At 39.6% G+C, this 21,034-nt stretch overlaps 1 protein-coding gene across 2 annotated transcripts in view; it reads right to left on the reverse strand.

Moving 5' to 3' along the window:
* LOC131107250 (contactin-4-like) overlaps window positions 1-21,034 on the reverse strand; it is a 101,594-nt gene that overhangs the window by 30,807 nt on the left and 49,753 nt on the right. For both annotated transcript variants that reach the window (XM_058057228.2, XM_058057146.2), the window contains exons 7-11: window positions 20,136-20,238; window positions 17,972-18,156; window positions 12,395-12,534; window positions 7,057-7,186; window positions 6,220-6,370 (exon numbers count right to left, since the gene is read on the reverse strand). In XM_058057228.2, the coding sequence (XP_057913211.2) occupies window positions 6,220-6,370; window positions 7,057-7,186; window positions 12,395-12,534; window positions 17,972-18,156; window positions 20,136-20,238 (709 nt within the window). The remainder of the gene's footprint in view (window positions 1-6,219; window positions 6,371-7,056; window positions 7,187-12,394; window positions 12,535-17,971; window positions 18,157-20,135; window positions 20,239-21,034) is intronic.

Genomic DNA, 21,034 nt, shown 5'->3' on the forward strand with positions numbered 1-21,034 from the left:
GTATTTTTCGCACTATAAGGCGCACCTGTAGGCGCACCTGTAGGCGCACCTGTAGGCGCACCTTTCATTTTCTCAAAAATCGACGAGGCGCCTTATGGTGACATGTTTGTTACATTAAAGTTAGCCTGATGTTAAAAGAAAACTGTCCTTATGCTAGTTCTTTGGGTTCTTTTGACAATGTTAGTAACAATAACAACAACAATGTTGATGTACCTTGGGCGGAATATAGTGGGTGTGTCTCATTTAGTGCATTCTTAGCTACCTCTTTTTATCTGTTTTTATATCTTTAGAACACACATGTTTATGTCCCACATAAAGATTGTTAATAATTGGCAAAATACCCTAAAAAGTGCAGTTTTCCTTGAAATGTTCAAACTGGACAAATGAAAAAAAAAAAAAAAACAAGGACCAATATGCCATCAGAGGATTTATGTAAAATGTAATAATTTGGAGCTTCTGGCCCATTATAGTGTCAGAATTATCAAACAGAGTTTTTATGACATAGCAAAAGTGCAATTTGGTCACATTAAAAGGCCACCGTGCTATGTGATATAAATCTCACAGAATGATGATTGTTAGGATAAAATCTTTTTATGTCCTTCCAAGTTTGCGTTGGCCGTCATTCTGTTTCCACAAAGATGATCTGCCATCATTTTTCCGAACTACATCTGTTTTCTTGTGGTAAATGCCAGATTTAGTATCATGGAACTGAATAGTGGAAAATAAAGACAGGAAATGGATGGACACCACCTTAACAATATATGACGTCCACACTCTTTTATTTTATAATTCCTTTGTATTTAATTGAAAGAAAATAATTTTTAATCCCCGAGAAAAAAGTAACTTTATTAGCAAACACAAAAGTGAGATGTTTCTTTTAGAAAAGTGTTGTTGAGCGTGATCTTGTATTCCTTCTATTTCTGAGTTAATCGCGCCAATAGTGGTCAGATGGCCTTTTAGTCTATTCCAGTCTTGCGCAGGTCTTCAATCTTGTCCCGGAGGTCTTTAACAGCTTGACATTTGGTGCTATTTGTGTGCTTTATGAGCACATAACCTGTCTGTGGGGGTCAGAACTCTTCCAGGATTTTTTTTTTTTTACATCCTACAATAAACATACCATAAAAGTTTTAGGCTGCTCCTGTCTGACAAATTCAGCAGAGAAGAGAAATCCCTATCAACACAATCTTGATACTGTAAACACTTTTTATTTTTTACTATTTTATGAGTTGATCTCAATCACCTCGTACTTCGGTATATGATAAAAAATAAAAATTAAAAAATTTAAAAAATATATATATTAGGAAAGCAGGAAGTGAACAAATTTAACAGTTACTGATTGTAAAAGTACCAGATGGAGGGGTAGGATTTAATAAGCTTTGCTTCTTCCTACTCCTTTTGGACATGTGGAACTGTGAATTGATTATGTGATGCATTCAATTGTAATCTGATGCATGTTCAAATGAAATAAAACCATTACCATTACCATACAGTAAAACTGCACATTTTGGAGCGGCCTTTTATTATATCCAGCCTAAAGCATATCTGGCCAATTATCATGCTGTCTTGAACAATATTGGATAATATTGGAGAGATCTTTTGTGTGCATAGAACTCGTTTTACATCTTGACGTTCACCTCGTGAAACTGTAAAAAAAAAAATTTTTTCCAGCGCATTTGTCTCACAGGACTACAAAAGTGGGCAACAACTGACAAACAATCCTTTTTTCACTGCGGCAACACCTACTGTGGCTCCGATGAGACCCCGACGGTCCCCAGTGAAAGCGGACTGTAACCGTGAGTGACTACCTAATTAAAGTGTAAACATAACTGGCACGTCACAAGATACATCTGAAGCGAGGGACTGGAGTGGGGATTCGTCCTGAGTCTCACACACACACACATGCTAACAAAATATGAATTAAAGTCGTTGCTGCTGGAAATAGAAGATAATGCAGCCTTTGACAGCGACAGGTATATTGCCAAGGGGTACATTTTATATATTTAACTATAATAATAGTATTCGCAGTTTATTTTATTATTAGTTTGAACAGTTTAACCATCATTTTACATTACTTTATGTATTGGTTTCTTACCTACGTATCACCATTGTTATGTACCATATATTGATATCCAACCGGGTGCGATCGTGATGATCCCATCAACCATCAATCACATCATTCTGTGTTTGTGCACACAAAACAGCCACACGGGGAAAAAGCCTGGACAAAGGCAGCTTTTAATAGGCGCTCCAGCCACACCCACACCCAAATTAAACACCTTCCTGCAGAGGTAAACACCTTCTTCAAAGGATTGACTGATCCAGCGCAAATATTTGCATGACTGCCAGCGCTGATTGAGACAAACAGCGAGGGTCTTTAAAAGACGGTGCGACTGCAAGCGGACGGGCAACACGAGGACGTCAGCACATCCCGTCGCTGCTCCTGAGAGGCGGTTGATGGAGTGGTTTTGGTGTGATGAGTCCAACCAAAGCCAGCCCTCCCGCTTGTGACATATTGAAATGGCATGTTATTTTATTTTATTATTTTTTTTTTACGCCAGCTCTTGGTGGCTGACACGTCCCAATTACAAACCACACTCCGCTCTGCACTCTCAGCTGCTTTATTCCAGCTGATGTCATCTAAACCGCGTCCCTGTAGGGTTGTCTGGGGTAGATAAGACATCCCCTCCCTTCCCTGCTCTCCTGCAGCAAAAAAGGGGAGGCTGCTGCTATGAAGATGGATTACCCAGCTGGTGACACCGGTTCCCTTTCTGCCAAAGCCGCTGTGGATTGCTAACGCAATTAAGGCAATTAATCTTCGACAAAGGAGGTTTACAGCCACCTCATATGGTTTAGCACCTTTCTGTGCAGGTGGAACACAAAATATCTGCCCCCCCCCCCCCCACCTCGCTCGTGAGCAACCCACATCTCATCATCTAAGAAACCTAGACTTGGTGTTGTTGATGCGCTTTGCAGTAATTCCATTATGATTTTTCAAATCTCTCGGGCTCGATTTTGTTGATCAACATGGCAGACGGTGACGATACGAACAGAAGTTGTTTAGCTAAACTAAACTAAAATAACGGAAACATTGCAGAATATTACGCAGGAGAGGCGAGAATCTGTCGCACGTTCTTTCATACAATTGGAAATATACACCCTGCAAAGTCACATTGTGATTGGATAAAGAATCACAGCCAATCACAGGGCACATATAGACAAACAACCATTCACACTCACATTCATTCCTATGGACAATTTGGAGTCGCCAATTAACCTAGCATGTTTTTGGAATGTGGGAGGAAACCGGAGTACCTGGAGAAAACCCATGCACAGGGGTGGGCAAACTACGGCCCGGGGGCCACATCCGGCCCGCCAAGTGTTTGAATACGGCCCGCCCAATCTTTCCAAAGTATTTCATTTAAACTCAACATACAACCTGGCATCATGGCCTGAGCCAACCTTTTGATGGTTTTATCAATTTCGTTTTTTGACATGGTCTGTTGTTTACAAAGTGCTCCTGAAAAAAGGGACACAAGCACATAATAATAATAATAATTATTATTATTATTAGATTATTATTAGATTATTAGATTATTATAATTATTATTAGAACTATTATGATTATTATAATTATTATATTAATGCTAATTATTATATTATTATATATCATATTATTGTTATATTTGCATATTTTACATAATAATAATATAATAATTATTATTTTAATTTTATTGTAATTATTATAATATTTTATTATTTTTAAAATATTTAAATATAAATATAAAATAATAAATAATAATAGCAGATTGCATGGCAATTTTACAGATACAATAATACCTGTTACGTGTAAAATATATAGTCTGCCCCCCCCCCCCCCCCCCCCCCCCCCCGTAAATTTTTGTCATATCAATGCGGCCCGCGAGTCAAAAAGTTTGCCCACCCCTGACCTAGCATGTTTTTGGAATGTGGGAGGAAACCGGAGTACCCGGAGAAAACCCAAGTTAAAATCATTAAATTTCATAAAAATGAATGAAAATTGAACGTGCAGATAAAACACTTTGAGTTGTCAAATGCACAGTTGAATGGAAGAGTTTTCAGCCTGGATTTGAACATCGCCCAGGTCGAGGATAGTCATGCTGGAAGATTTTCGAAGCATAAAATTGAAACGTGTTTAGTTCTGACTTTGGGCCCCCACAGGAGACCACTCCCTGAGCTTCTCAGAGCCCGAGATGGTTTATGTGGCTCTGCCATGCCGGGGATGTACTTTGGGCCAAGACCATGAAAAGACTTGTACACAAGCAGAGCTGTTCTAAAGCCTGTTCTCGGAGCGACAGGAAGCCGGTGCGGAGACTGGACTAATATGGTCATGTTTCCTGGTTCTAGTCAGGACATTGTTATGTTTGTTAAGTCTGTGAAGTGGGTCGATGTATAACATTTTCCAAACACGTATGAACGTGCGCATGTAAGAAACAAACCGTGACCTTGACTATTCCGTACACATACATAATGCATTACCCGCGGACATGAAAATGTGCGACCTAAGAGATGAAATAGTCACGATGCAGTCGGTGCGGAACGTGCAGTGGAGGTGTCACAGGTGAGCGAAGGGCACCAAAAAAAGCGAAACCATTGTGCAAATTCTCGGCCACTTTGTTTGACAAGCAACAACACTACTTTGTGTGTATGCAAAGCCTGGCGAGACACCGTGCTGACACAGAACTAATGCCCAACCGGGGTCATGCAAGAGCGGTAACACCAATTGGCTGCCCCCTGTGTGGAATGAGGCGACCGGGCCAGATTCCACGTAGGTGCCTGTCACATCTCAGGGGTCAGAAGTTCGAGAACACGATAATTGCTGACTGTTATTCGCCTAACTTGGAAATATATTGGAAGTTTGAGTCATTTGGCCTTTCTCATCCCCGCTGAGGTGAAAGGTACTTGATTAGCACTTTGGATTTACCTAGCAGATGGCCACTTTGGCCGGCAAAGTCCATTAACCATGAGGTCGGCCTCATGCTGCTTTCCAATGTTCTCACACATAAGAGGACGCCATTACAGCATCTCTACAGGCATACACTGGGGTTAGCATACCATAAGCGTGCTTATTTATACCGATAAATGTACTTTCGACCTAAGTGTTTGCATCATATTCATTATACAAGGTCTCGGCAGGTGTAAAAGTACAAAAGACCTAAAACGAGCATTTTACCCAACTAGAAACCCTTCAAAGTGTCACATGTTTAAATGTCCTGCATAATGTGACATTCTCTGAAGAAAATACTTATTTCATGTTCATATTCAATATTTGAATATTATTTAATTCAAATAGAAAAATAAATCGCTTAACCATCAAATAAAATTATTATTAAAATATATAACATTAACATATAATATATATTATATAATATAATCATTAATAGAATTATTATTAAAATATGTAATATTCATATATAATATATTATATAATATAATCATTAATACAATTAAAAATAAAACATATAATATTAATATATAATATAATAATTAATAAAATCATTAAATAAATTATGTTAAGAATATTGACAAAGATATTAAAAACCCTCTGTAGAGTTGGGTGTGGTGATGTTTAATTTCAGAGCGAGATTCAAACGTTGAAAGTCATATCGCTCAGGTAGTAAAGTGGCCATTACTATCCTTTCCTTCCATGGTAGCGCAAAAAATCATAATTGCCTGCATGAAGGCCGCATTATATTAAAAAAATAAAACAACTTCCAGCCAATTACAGTTAGAATTAAAGTTATTAAATATGAATGGCATCACCCGAGTGTGTGATTTCTGGTAGTATTGTGTAACAGAGGAGTGATATGTCGCAGTAATGGGGATGATGCGGCATCGCTCTTTAAGCCGGTGTTGATTTGTTGCTATGACTACCACCACTGATGGAAGTCCAGCCAAGCGTCTCAACCAGAAATCCATATTTGTACCGTCTTAAATTCACAGTGTAAAAATCTCTCTCCAGCATTGAGCTAAAACATTTTTCACAATGTTATGATTTTTCACAACTGTGATCTGCTAAAAGTATTAGAAACTGCGTAAGCACAATTCATGTTTGAATATGAGAAGTGTACAAATGCCGTTGACTTCAGCATCGGGTTCAATGTCCCACATAGATCAAAAAGCAAGCAAGCAGAAATGTATTAGTCCTCCCGGGGTTTCTAATATGAAAAATGTAGCAGTTACCTTTTACTTTCTTCCAGCGTTTCGCTGCCCTTCCTCCAGGAGATCACACCCCATGGAGACATCTTGGGTTTGCAGTCGATGAGCACATCTCCTCCAACCTTGACCAATGTTTGGCTTTTCAGCTGGTTATGGGAGAAATCTGGAGCGACAGCTGAGACACCAGAAGCTGATCAGAGATTTGGTAGGACATAAACTTGTCATGTCAGGGTTATTCATAATGTGTCTTTTGTTTGATTGCAAAGACATAAAGAAAAAAAAATGAGGAAAAAACCTCAGTCACATGGATAAAGAACAGCAAAAGTGCAGAAACTGCCATTTTACTGATTTTCAAAACATGTTGTGAAAAAGAACAACATGCCTGAGGGTTTAAATTGCAACTCCCGTGCTACTTACTGTATGTGGTTTGCAAAAAACACAGCAAAGAACAGACTTGAGAGGCCAAAAGATGTACCAGGAGAAGCGTATTGATCAGACTACACAGTAATTCAATCAAGAATCGGCCGATGTCTAATTGTCCAAATACTTAGATATTTCATAATTGATTTTGTCATGGAGATGTATGCGGCCTATCCCGGCTGACTTAGAGAAAGAGGTAAGCCACAACCTTGAATTGATTACGGGTCAATCACGGGACAGAGACTACCTTCCAGGCTCACATTCAGGACGTTTCACACACAAAAAGTTGAGACTCGAACCTTTAACCCTAACCCTAATCAGCGAGGGTGCTATTCCTACCCCATCAAATATTTGGATATTTAGAAACTGAGCAAACAAATAAGATAAAGCAAAGTAATAAACAAACAAATGACCATTTATTGATTGATTGATTGATTTTACCTATTACTCTGAGTTCCGCGTTGGAGTAGACCTCACCATACTTATTCCCAGCGACACACTGGTACATCCCCGTGTCCGACAGGGTCAAGCGGGTGATTGACAGCGCCCCATTGCTCACCTGGACTCGCTCCTATGGAAACAAACACATGCCATCAATACCTCCAGTTTCCACCAGTTCATCTACATAAAAACAGCCAGAGGGCCAGTGAATTACGGTCTGAAAATAACAGACGTGGCAATAAATCTAGGATTTCATCACTAATGGAGGGGAAGGATTGGGTGGATGGAGGCAGGCTAGCAGAAAATGACCCTAATCAATCTGCATGTTTATGAGAATGAAATAAAACCATGCCCTATTTATATCAATGACTGCACCGCAGGCTCTGTTTCCCCTTCGGCAGCAGGACAGAGAAAAGGAATAATCTAACATCAATAAATTGGAAAAATGGCTGATAAATGGCTTTCCTGATAGGTATGGTCAAATCATACTAAGTGCATCCAACCTGTCATTTTTATTATCCGTTGCTACTTTTTGGGGGTTTGTCTGTTAGCTGTTTTTCTCCTGGCCAAAAAGAGAATTATAATCGGTACTAGAGATAAGTAGGATGAATAAACAAAACAATCAGTGTACATAAAATACTGCATCTTTTATCTATCCGCTTCTTTGTATTCAAAGGTTTTGATTCATCTCCATGGTCATTTGCAGGCGTGCCTCCTCCTGCGCTTCGGTTAATGCCGTATTTGGACTCACAAATAATGCACTTTCTTCACTGGTGGGCTCCGTGAATGGCTTGTACTTCAGTTAGGGAAAATAAGATAAAATAATAAGAAAGAAAATACACAGGTTGAATCACTCATCGAAGATCCAAGGACTATTATTGGATTTGAAAAAGCTGTATTTTTATTTCCCACAACACCCCATGAAAATGCAATTGCAGGCAAGAGATGCGGTGCATGCTATTCATTAAGCATAATGCACAGTCAAATCACACTGGAATTTCCCATTAAGGAAGCAAATGCCTAGTTTGGACAGAAAGTAAATGCTTACAGTATGTTGTTCACTAACAACACGACGCTGATTTATTTCATCTAAAACTGAAAATGAATACTAAAAGACGGAAAAGAGTGTCATTGCCAGAGGGGTAGTTGTGCCCAATTACTTATTGTCATGCCCCCCCAGGGGACAGAAAATGTCTTTACGACCCCCCTGATTTGAAATCGCCAACTAGAGAAACTGATAATTCATTCATTCATTCATTTTCTACCGCTTTTCCTCACAAGGGGATGCTGGAGCCTATCCCAGCTGTCTTCGGGCGAGAGGCGGGGTACAGCCTAGACTCGTCGCCAGCCAATCACAGGGCACATATAGACAAACAACCATTCACACTCACATTCATACCTATGGACAATTTGGAGTCGCCAATTAACCTAGCATGTTTTTGGAACGTGGGAGGAAACCGGAGTACCCGGAGAACATGCACAGGAAGAACATGCAAACTCCACACAGAGATGGCCGAGGATGGAATTGAACCCTGGTCTCCTAGCTAGAAACTGATAATATCTAAGTATTTGTTTCATGTACTACAGACTGAACTTGAAACCGAAAACAGGAAAATGCAACAAAACAGTCAAATTGCATGTTGAGTACTAAAAATGTGTACATGTTGGCAGGTCTGCCCCAGTTTTCTCTTGAAATATATATAACCTCATAGCATATCTGCATATTTTGTTTTACATAATAGTGGCTCATTTTTCACTGTGTGACCCTGGAAAAAGTTTCATCTGAATATTTTTAGAATGGAGGAGGAAGCCGGGGTACCTGCAGAAAACCCACACACGCACGGATACAACACGCAAACTCCACACAGAGACGTCTAAGTGAGAATCCGAACCGTCAAGCTCCAGACTGTGCGGCCCATATTATAATATGTACATTATATTCCATATTTTTATAACACATAGAGTCAAGTTGTGGCTGGCTGGTCGCCAGTCAATTGCAGGGCACATAGACAATGATTCCCACAATTAATAAAACGAACGGGAGGGGGGATGAAATAAAATGAATAAAACTAAAAGGTTACATGAAAAGGTTGAAATATTGATGCACACAAGTCATCATTCTGTGAGCGGAATTATTGAGCGTATCGAGAGACAATGATACAATATCAAAATGTAATTTCCACTCATTGAAATCAGAAAATTAGCAGGAAAGACTATTCCAGTGGACAAAATCTTCAAAGGTCTCTGTTGCTTCACAGTAATAAAGAAAAGCCAGCGTCCTCTTCCCACCGCTTCGTATACCGTTGACCTTTCCCTCATTACGCTACTGTGGTTAATGCTGGCATTTCAAACAACGTAACATCTTTGCTGATTAATCCATTCACCCGTGCAGCCTGAATATATCAATTTATTATGGCTATGTTGAGGGGTACTTAATGGACGCAGAAAAATCCACAGTCAGTGTAACCTTTTAATCAAGCATTCCGTAAATATTGAGCCATTGAGACGATATTGAGGTTCAAACTGCTACAGCCGCAGTACAGTACACAGTATAAATCAAGTACATTATATTATGTATTATATTACTGACAAAAAATAACCACGTGCCACATAGCCCAGACGGACAGAGATCTAGTGGAAAAAAGGTGCTCCTCTCATTCTGTGTGGAAGTGGTAAATGTTTGGCTTCTTCGTCCTATTTTTCCAATTGGAATTTTAAGTTTAGAATAAGAAAATTGGAGACAAAAACTAGTTAGCTCGGTAGCGGCATCTGTCTCTTATGTCCCTGCAGTGATCCTGATAGAAGGAAAGACTAAAAAGGAGGGTTAAAACCTGTATTTAGAAAGTCATAAAGGTAACTACGAAAATATTAAGTTTTGTTTTGTTTCTAACATCACAAACCCTCAAAGTTAGAAGGTTGCTTAAATATTGTGGCGAATCCTTTGTTAACTTCACAATCTAAACATGGCCGGGCTATTAAGAAGGTCAGGGCATTTTCACACGGCTTTAAGACTTTAAGATAAAAACGTCACAGCTGCTGGCCAAACATGCTGTTGATTATTCATTCTGATTGCAAGCCACGTCTGCCGTGTTAGACAGAGGCTTCACTGTGCATGTGTTGCCAGACTGGCTTCATTCAAACAACAAGTACTGATCAATATCCTCTGGTGTGTTTGTTACTTTTCTTTATTGCATAATGAGGCTAATTAGCATAACACCTGTTTCTTCATCAGGTACATGCCGTACACCAGCGTGCAATCAGTCTTTTCTGTACAACCTATATAAAACGATCCAGTGGGATAGTCTAAAACAGTACAATATGTACATATTTCATGGAATAGCCAGAAACCAGCTGATTACTTGTACTGCCATTAGCTAGTTAGAAACTAGCACGTGAAATCAAAAAGAAAGTATTTGTGACATATTTTGTTTAGGTGACCACTCAAGTTACAAAATAGATAACGAAAGGCTACACACAATGCTACAACTGGGGGGTCATGACGGGATGGGATTGGGTCCACGACAACGAGAAGAGACAATATTTTAATATTAATATTAAGAAACGCACAATGAAAAAGTACGACTTGACAAACTTCCATTTAAGCCAGTCACAAAATAATCCAGACCAAATAAACTAATATAATAATAATAATAATAATAATAATAATAATAATAATAATAATAATAATAATAATAATAATAATAATAATAATAATAATAATGATAATAATAATAATAATTCTGGGCGGCACGGCGGTCTAGTGGTTAGCGTGCAGACCTCACAGCTAGGAGACCGGGGTTCGGTTCCGTCTCTGTGTGGAGTTTCCATGTTCTCCCCGTGCATGTGTGGGTTTTCTCCGGGTACTCCAGTTTCCTCCCACATTCCAAAAACATGCTAGGACTCCAAATTGTCCATAGGTATGAATGTGAGTGTGAATGGTTGTTTGTCTATATGTGCCCTGTGATTGGCTGGCGACCAGTCCAGGGTGTACCCCGCGTCTCGCCCGAAGACAGCTGGGATAGGCTCCAGCACCCCCGCGACCCTTGCGAGGAAAAGCGGTAGAAAATGAATGAATAATAATAATTCTATATTTATATCAATGTCATTCAGTTGTAGAACTGGCCTTTTTTCTCACAGACAATTTGTACTGTCTGCAAAACATTTGCAGCATTTCTTAAAATGCTGGCTTTTCATTGTCAAATTTCATTCTGTGTTTTTTGTGCAATGACAATGAATGAAGTTTAAGTCCAAATCTTTTCAACTGTATTAAAAAGCAATATTTCCTTTTCTTCTTTTTCGTTACGTTTGTATTTTCTTTGCCGACCAAACATGTCAGTGAATGTTGACTGTCAGAACGAAGGCTCTGCATCTCCATCACTTGTCGTGTTTGTCCCAGATGGGAAAACTGGGTCAGGTGGATATGTTTGATATCTTTGTTTGTGTTGATGGACTCGCATTGCTCATTAATATTTCCACATGGGGGCTGTTGCATTTGGCTTTTTAATCGTCATTTTCCCTCCTAATTCCGCAATGTTACCTTGCATTGCTTCATGTTATTACTGAGTGTGTATGCAAGCGGCCCCGCCTCCACCACAAAGTGTGTGTGGGGGGGGTGGGTGATCATTGATTTGAGAGTTTAAATAAGGTCATAATCTGTAACTGATTCATGTTGCAGTAAACAGGAGCAAAGTAAAAATAATGTTAGACTCCAGCAGGTGCAAGTAATCGCAGGCACCGGTAAGAGATAAAGCAACGTTGCAAAAAAAAAAAGGAACAACTGAAGTACTGCAGGGGAAAACAACTACATGGAAGTAGCAAGGGGGGAGGCAGCGGAATCCGTTAAACCACTGGAGTCCAACACAATGAAGTGACAATGAACCAGCGAAGGCCACACCACATGCTGTCCTGAAGAAGCCTACTAATTACAATTAAGGATCGGCTTTCACCGGCAGCTTCCTCACTAAGAAGTCAAGGGAACTCAAAATTTGATGAACACCGAATGAATGATTTTGATGAAGGCACATTCAGCATGACTTTAGGTAGCAATGATCTGAAGTGAACTTCAGCTCTTTTAAGGGAGCCGGTTCTTTTGTCCTCTACGATAACCTGAACAGTTCAGGTGCGATCGATTCCACGTCCCGAGAATACCAATATAGTATTCAGACTAAGGATACATTGCAGGGGACTTCTGTTTGGTCTCATTAACTCATTTGTTTGTTATATCGGTCAGATCAGTTAATTTGACATTGTATTGGACTATAGACTAATGACATATTAATGCTAATATATAAAGCCAATATGATCAGTGTTGATGAGACGGCTGTTTGGTAGAGCTCACCTCTGCAGGCTCCAGGTTCTCTCCATTTTTCATCCATCTGTAGGAGGGTTTGGGCTTCCCTGTGGCTTTACATTCCCACACCAAAGCGTCGTCGATGAGTTTCTGGACATCTTGGGGTTTCTCAATGAGATGAGGAGGAGCTGGAACATAAAAAAATAAAGTTACAAGGGAGGCCTTCAATGGACAGAAAATAAACAGCATGTCATTCTCAATACTATTTTGAAACGATACTCTTGTTTATGATTTACTCCTGGCTAAGTTGAACTCCCAAAACCATGTACTAAATTTACATCATAATACCAACCATTGACCTAAAAGTGGTTTATTTATATTTTATTTATTATGACTCGGCTTTCTTAAGTTAATTTATGATAAAAGTTTAATATAATACGTATTTTCATGGAATTTTTTCATGGAATTTTTACACACAAGTCCTTGCAACAGATGCTTTGAAGCCACACTGGTCCTGGTAGGAGAATGGGAATATTTCCTGGTCGGCAAGGAATAATACTTCATGTCTTATTAATTAATCCCCTCTTAAGCCTTGCACATACAGCAGGTAGTCGTTGGATTATTGTTTGATTTTCCCTTATGCCTCGCAGGACGTCTACAGACACACACCCCCGCCCCCGCCCCCTCCCCATCCCCAATCCCTGCATTCTGATGTTTATTATCCAGCTTTTAAGGTTTATCAATTGCTTTTAGGTTCCTTTATTCATATATGTTCATATAAGTCTAAATGCCATAGCCTACTTCTATTCATGCTGGGTATTATTCTGGTAGTTATTTTGTTTGCTTATTTTTCTTTTTATGCACGTTACCTTGTTTTTTGGAAATGTTATTTTGTTGTGTAATCAAGAGAGACTTGTAATTAAACACATTTCTACAACATAAATATCATAAATATCAATGCAACAATCGTCCTGTTATATCTTTGTAGTCATATCATGATAACAAATTCTTGATATATTTACTTTGGGGATTAAAATTAGCACAATAAATAGAAATAAATAAATACATGATGATTGCGTGATGGATTTATGGCCTCTATTTCCTCACATTACCATTTGATTACTTGTTTATTGCTCTTTGTGAACAAGAAATTCAGTGATAAGTCATTTTTATGTCTTCTGTCTTCTAGTCGTAATGAAGCATAGATGCAATGAAAACTGGATCCATACTTGGAGGCGAGGTGGGGGGGGGGCTGCCCCAAAGAATATATATGTACTTGCATAGAGGGACAATGGCGTTTTGCTGCGTCATGCAGGTAACTCAAAGCTCGTTAACAAATAAGGAGAAAATGCAGTGGCGTGAGGAGATAAAGCAAGCTCTACAAAGCTCTCTGCACGTTCTGGATGGAGTGTAGGTCAAGCTACTATCACACAGGGCCAGTGGCAGGAAAAGAGTAATGGCTGACTGCACTTTTCCATTTCACAGACCTCAACTAATGTCACTCTCAAGGACTGACCTTTAGGAAGCTTTTCAGTAACAGTAAAAACCTTGCTCTAATTGGCTTCTGCTTTCCAGTATTTTTTACTTTGACAGAAGCAACGTAAGACCAGGGATGGGTATCGATACTCTGTTCCACAATGGCGCTGGTTCTCATGTCAACAGCAGCCAGACCCACATCGGGGCCTCTTTTTGGTGGTAAGGAAAAGGTCATTGACAGTGTAGTGCTTCACATAACAGACGATTCAGTCTATTGATTGCCGCTCAGTGACTCTTAAGTGTGGATTTGAGTTTGAGTGCTTGTCTGCTCAAAGGCAGTTCATTAGACAATGTCATTCATGTTGACTTCCTCGCATTTTCTTCTTCAATTCCTGGGATTACGTTGCATTCCGCAGATTTCTGTGCATTGTTCTGCGGAGAGAGATGCATTGTCGAGGTCATTCATCCACTTTATTCATACCGTTTAGAAAGTATGGATTTATATTTTATTTCTGTGTGTCTTCCTTAGTGCCTCGTTGTCTACCCATTTCCGAGTCAAGGTGTTCTTTGGGTTCCTCTTTCTTAGTATGATCTACCACGGTGCTCATTGTTATCAATACGTGCGTGGTTTCCTTTCGCAATCCTTAGCTGTTGCTCCTTTTCTTATTAGTTATTTTGTACTTTGTATTCTTTGCACGTCCTTCCAGTCTGTGTGAGCTTGATTAAAGATTTTTTTTTCCCCTGCCCATCGCCTCAGTCTCTGCATCCCGGGATCCAATCCAAGTCATTGGCTAAATGTGACAGAATGAACTGACCAAAGCAATTTTTCTTTTAAGAGAGTTCCCTGGATTGAGCCAGTGAAATGTACCATTTCACACCGAACACGGAATCCCCGATAGCCCGAACAGACAATCTTGTTCGCCAAACACCAAACACCCTGCTCCAGATCTCTGTCCACTTTACCCCAGCCTTCTGTTCCGGCTGGGCGGCCAGAGGACCACAGGTCCTCCTTCAGACCTCCCAATGATGAGTTTCGAGACATAACGTATTCCGACACAGTAGTTCAGCATCCACTGAATGTGTGATCAAGTATGTGGGGGGTGGGGGAGCTATGTGATATAAAAGATTAAAATAAATGAAGCTGCAGACCAGCAAGCCTGCATAGAATATTTATGTCAAGAGTCGGGCCTACAGTCCACATCAAAATAAGATGGCCATATCTGAATTTCTGTCTATAGAACTCATGCATGGGTTTAGCTGAGCCATCATTCCTTGTTAATCAGCATGGCGGATGTCCGCATTGAATAACATAGCAATGGAAGTTACATTAAGCTACTATGGAAGTCATGTCCAGTTTTTCCTCAAAGAACACAGTTTTAGCATTGATACCAGCCAGAACGCCGATATAATCCTTCAAATGTGCTTGGTCGGAAGTACCAACCAGGATAAAAAGTACCCATGCTTGACGACTCATTAACTAGCATGTCCGTTCATAATAGCACAATATTCACCCTCCTGTCCTGTCAGGCTCCTTACCCTCTCCAAAGCTATCGACTCAGTCCGAGCTCTACAAATGAAAGCAGACAGCCCCACTTTGCCAACCTATCGAGCTAAACGTCAAGTGGCTAAAGATAGAGAAGTTAAGGAGTTAATTCACTGCAAAGACTCCGAATCCATTTAGTATTCTTTTCTTTCAAAAATCAAAATGTGTTATAATCAAGAACTCTAGAATCAATTTAGTAGGAATTTAATTACAAATGTTAATAGAAAGTATGGGTGAATAAGGCCAACATGTATCAACCGGAACGACCCACCATAAAGTACCATGTTCATTTCTTTCTGTCTCAGAGCCAGACTCTCCTCACATTGCAGCTCGCGTGGATACACACGAGATACCTTATCGATCCCCTCATTGGCTTACACTGCTGACAAATCTCTCAAAAGCTTAATTCAAAGCAGGCTCAAAATAAGATTACTGATTTTTATCACCTGGCTGCCGACAGTATGTGAAGGGAGAAGGAGAGAGACAAAACACATCAAAATGAAAAAGGACCTGCAGCTCAATATGACCGGCCGCTGTGGATCACCGTGTGCTTCTGGGTTGTTAAAGGCAAAGAGACCGAGAGCTTCCAGTGAAGTTGTAAATAATGGCAAATTGCTTAATAGCACAAATAAATTCGCTCAGACAGCTGACACAGCTTGACTTGAGGGAAGAAAATCAGTAAGAAAGGTAGGAAGAAAATCTATATTATGGTGGCTTAAAAGAGTAAAACCAGCGTCATGGAAACTCATAGTGTGATAATATTAAGTATAAGAATCTCATGGCATTGAGCGGGTGTGAATAGTCCATGCCGAAATATATGGTTGCTCCACTCCAGATGACAGGCTAAATGTCTTCTAAGACAGCCTCAACAGTCCAGTTCCGATCGATTAAATACCCACAGGCATTTTCAGTTTAGTATATTCTTCTAAGATAAATGAGCCAATTAAAGCATCATGACTTTTCCATTGGTGTGTATGACTAACCCATGAGAATAACCGCAGGTGTAAAATTGCCAGGTTACAGGGGACTTATTATGCTCATTTTCAGCCATTTATATTGAGTTGTGGACTCCTATAGAGCCGCTACACACAATAACCCGCACATAAAGCATTCCAGATCCTGCACCGCTTTGTGCAGTGTGTCATGGATGTCCTGCTTCAGACCTCCTGGCACGCCCATTCCACTGTGATTGGTGACACTCCGAAACACTCCCGAGGACTTCTGGACATGTAAGTCCATGTTTACTGAGTGCTGGCAATCTGCAAGGGAATCCATAAGGGAGTTCGGATGTTGATGTCACAAAACAAAAAGCGTTCAGAGCTACCCACTGCTAGCATTGTGTCTGTGGGGTTCTTCAATCAAGGTAAAAGTACCCTTAACTGTTCATTGTTGGACTATATGTCAAACTATAATTGTAAAACTATAAAAATGTTAAAATGTTCGCTTTCTGGAACATATTATTGGATTCACATTATTCAGTTAGCATCTGTTTTGGTTAAAGTCAGACCTTCTGCAAGGAATTCCTGACGCTAACCAAGGTTCCACTTTATATGTGCATTTAAAAGTATAAATATAAAACAATAAAAAACAGTTCTGTGTTAACATTTTAGAGAGTCAACTGGTGATGACATCATAGAGTGGCGACATAACCTCTGGTGGCTATTTTGTTTGCTAGCTAACATTAAACTAACAATGAAGGACGTTTTCTGATTTAAAAAAAAAACATTAAAAACACGGATGGACTCACTCAATGTATTAGGATATTAAGCAGGGAGAAAGCAAATATACAAATATACAGGTACGCTCGGACATTTTGCATCTGCCTCATGTTAGCGTGTTTTTTAGCTTAACATCTCAAATTTAAGTCTCTGGTTAGCGTCCAATATGGTGCACATCTTGTCATGTTATTAAAAAGATATGGAGGGTTATTATAGCTGAATCTAATCTGATAATTTAACTTTTCTTGGAAATGTAGATAAAAATCAGAGAATGTCAAGCTAGCAGTAGGGTTTGCTAGCTGGCGTAGAACGTGGGGGCACCTTGATACAGCGGCGTAACGCAGGTCTAATTAGAGTGTCAAATACAGACTTTTCACGGGCGCCTCAATCCCACGCGCTTATTTGCTACAGCAGGGATATATGTGACTTCTCAACTGGACTACGGACATCAAAGACTGGATCCACTGACCCCCCCTTCCTGTCAATCCAGATGCTGCGGGGCAGATTATGTCCCTGACATATGTGCCGCTGGACTATGTATAGTGCATTTAATAGCTTTGATCTCCCGTGAAGTTGGAAGGATGTCAACCATGATGCCATCTGGTGGAACCCAATACAAAGCTCACCAACAAGGTCGTAGGCAAGGGCTCAGCGTCATCCGCATAACCCCTTTTAATCTGGATCAAAATATTAGAGGCATCATGGCCGACAGTCTTTAATCATTTTGATGTGCTGTTAAAACGAAACTGTCTTCGCATGGAAGACGCACGTGACACAGAGTCGAGTGGGCGCCTGCTTTTGCTGCAGGAGCAGCCAAACAGATAGGGATCGGGCTATGGTGCATTCAAGTCAAATATTTATGAAGCGCAGGAACACCAAAGATCTTACCATAGAAAGAGAGCTTCCCTTTCACCGTGTTCATTCCCCTGGAATTTTCAGCCACACACTCATATGTGCCGGCATCCTCCTGCTGGAAGTACGGGATTTCCAGGACGCCGCTCGCTTTCCTCATGTCCACCTTCCTCGGGAAAGGTGCGGCATCCGCTTTTCGCCAGTTTATGGAAGGAACAGGGCTGGTGGCAAACGACACGGGCATGTTTACTCAAGTTTGTCAGGGTCTCTGCGGGTTTCAACAAGTCAAATTTAATGGTAATGGTAATGGTAATGGTAATGGTAATGGTAATGGTTTTATTTCATTTGAACATGCATCAAATGACAATTGAATGCATCACATAATCAGTTCCCAGTTCCACATGTCCAAAAGGAGTAGGAAGAAGCAAAGCTTATTAAATCCTACCCCTCCATCTGGTACTTTTACAATCCGTAACTGTTACATTTGTTCACTTCCTGCTTTCCATAATACAGTTTAAGGTTTTTTTTTATTTATTTTTTTAATAATGTACCTCGTACCGAAGTACAAGGTGATATGACCATACAATGCCATAATGGGTACCATAGTAACGGCCAATATAGTGATATATATAGCACATCATGACTGGTTCAAGACTCTTCATCCTTGTATTTAGCAAATGTATTTTAAACCTTTTTAAGGTCATAATGAAGACAATTTGACACCCATTTCACAGCCACTGCGGTAAAAAAGTACAAAGGACTCTGGAGCAGGAGCACAAAACGTGTTATACATTTGAAGTATACAGTACATAAAACCTACAACCTTTTACAGGCATCATGATCACTAATCTCGCTGGAAGAATTATTATAACCGTGGTGCAAAATACATAACTTTGCACTCTAATTATAGAGTAATTATCCAGTTTCTTTTAACGCATGACTAACACTACTTAAAGAATACTATTATCTCTGCATTAGCTGCAGAAAATTAACTCAAGCTCCCTTGATATTACTCAATTCTGTGGTTTAGATTTGACTTCATTTTCAATATGTTTGGACAACAATAATGAATGTATCATCTATCGTTTGGTTAAAGAACCCAAGAAGAAACAGATCATTTAAGGCTTTTTCGGGATCAAAGTGTCCTTGGTCACACTAACATTATATTCATACAAAAGGTTTAAGGGCTTATAAGGTCTTTCATTCCCTGATGAGTTTAAAACTGGAGGATTTACTCCAGACCCCAGTGAACAAAAGTCAAACGTTTTAGCTTTAATGATATTATGCTGCTGCAGTCTGGGCTCCATTACACCGTATCCAAAACACTTTGAGGCCTGCACTTGTGGTTTGGTGCTAAAAATCCTAAATATATATATACTTCATGTGCTTTAGTGTGGTTTGCATGGGTATTTTTGTCATCGGACCAAAGACCACGAAGGGTAAGAAATTGGGTAACAATATTTTGATGACCAAAAACCAATAACACTCTGCCTGGCAATGATATATACTTGATGTTTATCCAAAGTTGCCCTACAATTTCAATACATTTAAGGTACGCTTCCTTTGTATGGATAGAAAATTGTTACATTACATAAAAATAATATAGACTTTGGCTTGTATTTTTAAAGACTGCTTAGTTGCGGTAGTTTTTTTCTTTCTTTTGTACTGGACTATGTAGGATAGGATGATAATGAACTGGTTGCTCTTGGGACGTGGTTGGGTGCCTCAAGCTGGGTTGGATATGAGGTTTTTATTCTGCGTAGACAAGGAATAATATATGTTTTTGTAGGGATGAGGTTGGAATCCGGGTGGTTAGAGGGGTGGGACTAGATAAGTCTTGACTTCTTCTCATTCCCTTGTATTGATTTTGGTTGGTTTGTTGTGCTTTGGATGTTTTTCATGTTCAAAATAAAGTAAAAAGAAACAAACAAAAAAAAAAGCGTAGCTTTCCGATGCATCTTATATACCGGTATTGTTAATTTTTAACTATAAACAATATATTTGTTATTTCTACATGCTTTTGCTGTAATTCTAATGTAGGTTTTTGTCATAAGTTGTGCAACTTTGACTTGAAACACACGGGTGCCGCCGCTAAGACGGGAAAAAGAAAAAGAACACATGAGAAATAGTTTCTTTTCGAGTAATATTTTTCCTTTTATATGAAGTGAGAGTGCTGAGTCTGATGCAAGTGTTGCCTTACTTTCCCAGCGCAAAGCATTCCAGCTTCACAGTGGATCCTTTGGCAACATGAACAACCTCGGGAAACTGAACTTCAATCTTTGGCTCATATTCACCCATCACACCTGCAGGGAAAATGCAAATGAGGATGTGTGTCAGTTGAAAACAAACCTTGTTTTATTTGTACATCAAATTAAATAACTTCAGTTGGTAGTCGACAAAGGAAAGGCAGAAGACAATATCTACGGGCAAGCTGTGATCTCTGTTCTGTTGCTAGACAACTAGTGATAAACCCGTTCAAATGCCGTCTCTGTTTTGTATAAAATAGAATGTTTTGCAGCATCCAAATGTGATCTGAGCAGCTGAAATTCACTTGGTTCATAGTTCTGTCACAAATATATCTTCTGTGGACACAAACAACTCAGCGACAGCAAAACGCTGACAATTCACGGACAATTTCATCTCATTGGAATGGTAGCCGCTATGAACCAGAGGATGTTCCCGTTAAATCCAACAGGTGCTGCCACTGTGTCCACAAAACATCCCGTAATGCTTTTATTTCATTTGAACATGCATCAGATTACAATTGAATGCATCACATAATCAGTTCACAGTTCCACATGTCCAAAAGGAGTAGGAAGAAGCAAAGCTTATTAAATCCTACCCCTCCATCTGGTACTTTTACAATCAGTAACTGTTACATTTGTTCACTTCCTGCTTTCCATAATACATTTAATTTTTTTTTTTTAAATAATGTACCTCGTACCGAAGTAGGAGGTGATATGAGCATCCAATGCCATAATGGGTACCATAGTAAGTGTCAATATAGTGATATATATAGCACATCATGACTGGTTCAAGACTCTTCATCCTTGTATTTAGCAAACATCAACTGCTTGTATTGTTTCTTGAATTGGCTCA

The sequence above is a fragment of the Doryrhamphus excisus genome, linkage group LG11 (assembly GCF_037039965.1).
Source record: "Doryrhamphus excisus strain RoL-2023G ecotype Guam linkage group LG11, RoL_Dexc_Guam_v1.1, whole genome shotgun sequence".
NCBI lineage: Eukaryota > Metazoa > Chordata > Actinopteri > Syngnathiformes > Syngnathidae > Doryrhamphus > Doryrhamphus excisus.